The sequence below is a fragment of the Varanus komodoensis genome, unplaced genomic scaffold (assembly GCF_004798865.1).
Source record: "Varanus komodoensis strain SLA01 unplaced genomic scaffold, ASM479886v1 scaffold69, whole genome shotgun sequence".
NCBI classification, from domain to species: Eukaryota; Metazoa; Chordata; class Lepidosauria; order Squamata; family Varanidae; genus Varanus; species Varanus komodoensis.
Window position 1 is genome coordinate 508,369 of NW_025336334.1, and position 6,746 is coordinate 515,114.

The following is a 6,746-nucleotide window of genomic DNA, read 5'->3' on the forward strand; positions in this document are numbered from 1 at the left end:
CATAGTCTGTCCAGATCCTTTTGGATCTGGAGTACCTGCTCCTCAGTTGTGACCACTGCTCCAGTTTTAGTGTCGTCTGCGAATTTGATCAGCAGACTGTTCACCCCTTCTTCCATGTTGTTAATAATAAACACAAAGCAAAAGTTTTTGCTGCATAAGACCTACCCTAAGACCTACAGACCCATGTGGCAGAGATGGAAAAATAACATGTGACTGATTAAGACGACCATCTAATTCCCTCTTGCATTCATTTCCAAGATTCTATGTATCATATTTATTCACTGATAATACTTATAAACATGAACTGTGCATTAATAAAACTGCTCAGCCTCAGTCAATGCTTCCAATACCAGAGGAACTTTGCAGCTGTAAAGGCAGCAGGGACAAGCCAAGATTCTAACAGAACTGCAAGTACTGCACATCTCAGTGTAATGGCAGCGCTCGCTCCAGAGCCCATAGAAACTGGCAGTAGCAGTCCTGCGCCACCATTTTCAGAGCTGACCCTCTGAGAAATCTAGCACCTTAAAGCATCCCATTCTGGACACAGTATGAGGTGAGATGTGCTACATTCCTGCACGGGCCACTGGCCTGGCCCTGCTCATCTCTTCTCCTGTTGCAAGAGCATCCCCCATGCATAGGTACACTTACCACCAGTTTCGAGGTCTCTTAAGGGCCAGAGAACAGTATAAGCAATTTGTTGTGGCATGTAAAACAAAGGTGCTGTTGCAAAAGTGGGTTCATCTGAATGCTGGATTCGGGATCCAAATTCATCCATAATATACCAGACAGGGACCTTCTCCTCAGCAGTCTAAACAAGAACATACCCAGTCATGTATCATAAGATACTCTTACAATAGGCAGGGAGGAAATATTCTCCGTCAATGTACCATAAAGCACAAAGGTACCAGAAAAAGAGCCCTTCTCAAAGGACCATCCTGAACAGTCAGGAGTTCTTGCATATCATGTTTAACCCCCTGACTTCTCTCATCTTTTTCTCAATAAGTGCTTTGGTTTCCGTTGATTTTGAGCCACCCCCATCCCAAACATTCAGAACAGGTAGCACTAATTTTTTTTGCTGAGAGAATAACACACTGCTCCAGCATTCAAGTCATAATCCTTTGCATCTGGGACTCTGGCAAGAGGGGTGTTACCAAGGGACTCCTATTCATGCCAGTTTAGCTGGAGCTGTACTCCCTCTGAAGGCTTACAACCTTTGGTTACTCTTGATCAATCTCTGTCCCTGGAGGCACAAGTCCCTCTTCTCAGCATAGGGTGGTGCTGGACCTGCAAAGCCACTGGTACAAAGGCAGAAGTCTGGCCTGTATTACACTGTATTGAAAGCTCCCTTTGAAAACTGCTCAGAAGCTGTAGCTAGTAGAGAATGTGGCGCTAGTTTACACACTGAGATGGGGGATTAGGATCATATTTCTTCTGGGCTATGTCAATTTCATTGGCTCTTAGTTTGTTTTGAAGCCCAATTCCAAATCCTGGCTTTGACCTTTCTAGCACTTTGCAGCCCAGGACTTCATGAAAGACCTCCTGTTCTCCTAGGTACCTCCCCTTAAATTCAGATCCTCAATGAAGGCTCTTCAGCAATGGCAGGGGCTTCCTGGTTGTGCTGCCCCATTTCTAGAATGCTTTCCCACAGAAATTTGTCTGGTACTTTCTTTATCAACAGTTTGGTAACAGTCTAAAAAGCCTTTTGATTTTTCCAAGCCTTTTGAGCTTAATGTTTAATCCTGCAGATTATTTTCTGCTACTTGTAGAATTTTGTGTTTGATTCTTCTTGTGGACAAGGGAACAAGAGTGTAAATCAAGTGACTAAAGACTGACATGACAATGCAACAGACAAAAAGGTTAGCAGATTGTTGGAGCATGCTTTTCCCTACCCATCAATTTTTCTCTGCCTGTTAAATTGCAAAAATATGTGCAGAACCAGCCTTTAACTTCATTTAATTATAAGCATTTCATTTTGAATGGGCATCAGAAATATTGCTACTGTACAGAAAGTCCCACAAAGCAGCATTTCCCACATTCCTCTGCATCAAGATCCAGTTTGTTGCAACTGAATTCAGCCTTTAAACAATATAATTCTAAGGAATACATGTGCATTATCTAGAATATTTGTTCCATAATACTGTTCTTCTCCCAAGCATTATTAACTAATAGCCACTTGCTTTCTGTCCCCTTGCTTATCTTCAGTATAGTCCTGAGGTGACTAAGCAACAGAAAATAAAGTGAATGGAGCTAAAAACATGAAGATGAAATCTACTTGCTAGGGAAACCTGTTCCTGTGATATTTGTGGTCTTAATCTAGCTCTGTACCAGCGGTAACCAACTTGCAGGCCCAAGCTTCTGGGAAGCACAGCTCCCACTCCCTAGGTGGATGATCAAAGCTGTAGGCCAAAACATTTGGAGAGCCACAAGTCACACACAGACAAGTTCAGCGTTCCTATTATGGACATACCCCACATGACAGCTGATAGGTCTGGTTGTATTTCCACATTTCCTCCAACACTTGACTGACAGTATGATCATCTGGCACTTCGCCATGGAAGTCTATTTCCATCAAGTTAGCCATTCTCTGAAGAAGACCAGGGACCTGCAGTAGTTGCTGACGGGCGTGTCCAACATGGTATGTCCAGGCATGGTCAATAAGAAATATGCTTTGGAGACAAGGCACACCACAAAAGAACAGAATGCTGCACAGACACTTTAAAAAATCAGAAAGCAATCTAGAAGCCATTACTTTGGCTTCATTACCAAGGAGTTCTAACAGGGATAATATTCCAATTCAGCGTTCTTGCAATGCAATGAAAACTGCAAATGCAACGTCTGCCTGGCTTGTACCTTGGACTCTTCTCTTTATTACAGGATTGAGACCATCACCAAATCCTGTTGCTTCTGCAACTGTAATAGGGGTGGCAATGTTGGGAATTCTAAGAGTCATTTTGCCCTCAACCCAGACACTCTGGGGAAGCCACACTCTGCCCTTCTGTGTCCCAAAAGTAGGAATAAATAATGAAAACTGTGTCCATAGCTTTCTGGCAGAGTGAACTGTTATGAGGGCTCCACAGCAGCTTCCGAAAGCTCCCTACCAAAAATGAACTGGGTATTTTTTAAAAAAAAAACTGGGGCTTCATTAATTTTGGGAGGGTGGCAGAGGCTACACTAGGGGACTGTCTCAGCCTATGAGGCCCACCTGTTTCCCAGTCTTGCTGTAGGAGGCTGCAAAAATTCAGTCCTTTTTATCCATTCCCTTAGGGGAAAAAACCTTATTCATGCCCTGCTCATGTCTCACCAGCACTTAGTTTTAAAAGGACTTCAGAAATATTGTATTACTATATCTTCTCTGCTCTGGAAATCCATTACCTCTCCTGCGTCTCCTCAACTCTATTCTGCTACTGAAGTCATGACTTCTCTTCCATCACTGACCATGCTGTATGCCTCCTTGTTAGCTGTCTACTGCCGGATGTTAACAAGCTTCTTGTTGTTACCTTCAAAATCCAACACAGTCCGTTTATTTGGCCACCCTTTCATGTCAACACATGACATGAAATGTGCCTCTGCCTTCTGCTTATCCAGCACCACCTCTAGCAGCCATCAAAAAGCCCTCGTTTCAAGAGACTTGGTCCTTCCTCCCTTTCTCTCCTCTACATTGGCAATCTCCCCCAGAACTCCTCTGTGACACGGGCCCTCTTATTTCCTCAAGAGTAACTCCATATGGTAATTAAATCTTCAGTATGCATAACCAAAAAGACAGTATCCCATTTATCACTCCCTCAATTACCCCTTTTCCCTCCAGTTATTTCTCTTGTGTTGATCCACAGACTGTAAGCTCCTTGGGAGCTTCTCTTCAGGTATTTTGTAAAACGTATGTTCATAAAGGCACTATATGCATGTCACAAAACCTCCAACAATAACTCATCCATCAAAATACTGACTCTCTTGCCTGGCCTTGCCTCAAGACAAGATGCTCACCTGTCAGGCTGTGCTGCCTGCAGCCCATTTTCATTTGTCACTATCACTTTGTAACAAAGTCGTCTCCCAGGGTTTGATTTCTTCTTTGATTCTTCTTCTATCTCTTCATCCTCCTCATCTTCTTCTTCCACCTCCTCCACTTGCATTATTCCAAAGTACTCACCAGCATCAAACACCTGAAATCAGAAGCAAAGATGTCTTCAAGTAAAGAGACAAGCATCACAAAACGGCCCCAAAGCACAGAAATTAGAGAAATTAAAACCTCTTGAAGGGCACAGCAAATATACTGTAAGATGTAATTTTACTGGAATCATGTATGGCAAATTCCTTCATTCAGAGTGCAATCCTGTGCATGTTTAGGCCAAAAAAAGGGCAACTCCCATATTAGAAGGCTGCCTTGTAGACCAGGTGCTCCAGCTCCTTAATCATTTTGGTTGTCCATTTGGGCAGAATGGGATCAGTGGGAGACCATATGCTTTGCATGCAGATAGGAAAAAGAAAGAATCCTGCCTGAAACCTGATGAGCCAGTCAGTGTTGGCTATACTGGACTAGGCAGACCAATGAGCTGAGGGAGAATAAGGCTGCTCTTTTCTAGCTCCACAATAGCTTTTCTGAGGTGTGGCAAGCAAACCTATACATAGCATTCCATGTGCAATTGCACAATAACTTTGTATAAAGGTATTATGATATTTGCCACCTAATTTTTGTTCCCTTTCCTAATAATCTGCAACATGGAATTTGGCTTTTTCACAAGAGTCACACACCAGACGGATGCTTTCACTGAGATGCCCTCACAGCCCTAAAGTGCCTTTCCTGGTCATTCAGTGCCAACTGAGATCCTGTCAGCTAAGATGTGAACTTGGGACTTTTTGCTTAATGTGCGCCACTTTAAATTTGCTTATAATGAACTTCATTTGCCAATTTGATGACATTCTGGAGAGATCCCTTTGAAGCTCTTTTGAATCCCTTTTACTACCCTAAATAATATTGAATAGTTAGCAAACTGGCCACCTCAATGTTCAGTCCTAAGGCCAGACATCTTCATATGTACTGTGCTATGGAAGCCACTCCTGCTTTTGTTCCTTCCCTAATGCATCGGAAACACATAGGTTGGGCTTATTGCTCAAGACTGTAACATAAAACTTGTGCTTCTGAACCTTGTTTGATGGTTCTTACTTAATCCTCTTCCAACTTGTAAATGCGCTTTGGCACCAGCTGAGAAAATGCCCAGCCTCTCCTAATTCAGATGCCGCAGTGAAACAGCCCAATAACACCTGGCTCCAAATCTCCTAATCTGACACTTCCAACAGCTTCATAAAGATATCAAGTAACATTGGGTACAAAAGTGTGTCCTGTGGCCCCTTGTAGTTCTACCGCCAGGAGGTCCAGGCCCAGTCATGCACTGTTAGTCATAAAAACTGACCCCACAAGTAAGAGCTCAACTACTGTAAAACAGTGCCTCCAACTCATAGAGGTAGTCCAGAAGTCTACCATGTCAATGGTATCAAAATGGGTCATACCCTTTTTGCCTCTCTTAATGAAGGTTATTAATCAGGTCAACCAAGGTCATTTCCCCCCCTAAACCAGACTGGAATTGATCCAGAGAACAAGTTTAATTCAAGAGTACCATGCTACCATTCTCCTGAGTATCCTTCCCAGGAAGGTGGATGTTTGTGACTGGGCAATAGCTGGTCCAAAACTCTGGGCCAAGGAAGGTTTTTTAGAAATGCACAATTGCCTCATTCAAGCAGAAAGGGAGCACGGAGTATATTATTACATAATGATGCACTCACCACCCTCCTGATCTGTCTAGTCCAAAGGACCCATGAAGAGCAAGGGCTGAGATAGTGTCTGGGCATACAAACATAAGCATCAATAAACTAAGGCTTAATCCTGGTAAGACGGAGGTACTACTGGTAGGGGGGACCTCTGATAGGTTAGAAGGGCATTGCCCTGTCCTGGATGGGGTCACACTTCCCATAAAGGTCAGGATCCAAAGTGTGGGGGTGCTCCTGGACCCCAGTCTATCCCTGGACTATCAAATGGACTCAGTGTCTAGGAGTGCCTTTTTCCAGCTGCGGCAAACTTTCCAACTCCGCCCTTTCCTAGAGAGTGGAAACCTGAAGATACAGTGTATCACAGAAGTGAGTATACCCTTCACATTTTGTAAATATTTTATTATATCTTTTCATGTGACAACCCTGAAGAAATGACACTTTGCTACAATGTAAAGTAGTGAGTATACAGCTTGTATAACAGTGTAAATTTGTTGTCCCCTCAAAATAACTCAACACACAGCCATCAATGTCTAAACCACTGGCAACAAAAGTGAGTACACCCCTAAGTGAAACTGTCCAAATTGGGCCCAAAGTGTCAATATTTTGTGTGGCCCCCATTATTTTCCAGCGCTGCCTTAACCCTCTTGGGCATGGAATTCACCAGAGCTTCACAGGTTGCCACTGGAGTCCTCTTCCACTCTTCCATGATGACATCACAGAGCTGGTGGGTGTTAGAGACCTTGCACTCCTCCACCTTCCGTTTCAGGATGCTCCACAGATGCTCGATAGGGTTTAGGTCTGGAGACATGCTTGGCCAGTCCATCACCTTTACCCTCAGCTTCTTTAGCAAGGCAGCGGTCGTCTTGGAGGTGTGTTTGGGGTCGTTAACATGTTGGAATACTGCCCTGCGGCCCAGTCTCCGAAGGGAGGGGATCATGCTCTGCTTCAGTATGTCACAGTACATGTTGGCATTCATGGTTCCCTCA

The 6,746-nt window shown here is 43.7% G+C and overlaps 1 protein-coding gene across 2 annotated transcripts in view; it reads right to left on the minus strand.

The window, feature by feature from the left end:
- The window catches only part of TTLL12 (tubulin tyrosine ligase like 12), a 29,037-nt gene that overhangs the window by 16,827 nt on the left and 5,464 nt on the right, over nucleotides 1-6,746 (minus strand). For both annotated transcript variants that reach the window (XM_044450856.1, XM_044450855.1), the window contains exons 2-4: nucleotides 3,982-4,157; nucleotides 2,468-2,666; nucleotides 649-808 (exon numbers count right to left, since the gene is read on the minus strand). In XM_044450856.1, the coding sequence (XP_044306791.1) occupies nucleotides 649-808; nucleotides 2,468-2,666; nucleotides 3,982-4,127 (505 nt within the window). In that variant the 5' untranslated portion in view covers nucleotides 4,128-4,157. The remainder of the gene's footprint in view (nucleotides 1-648; nucleotides 809-2,467; nucleotides 2,667-3,981; nucleotides 4,158-6,746) is intronic.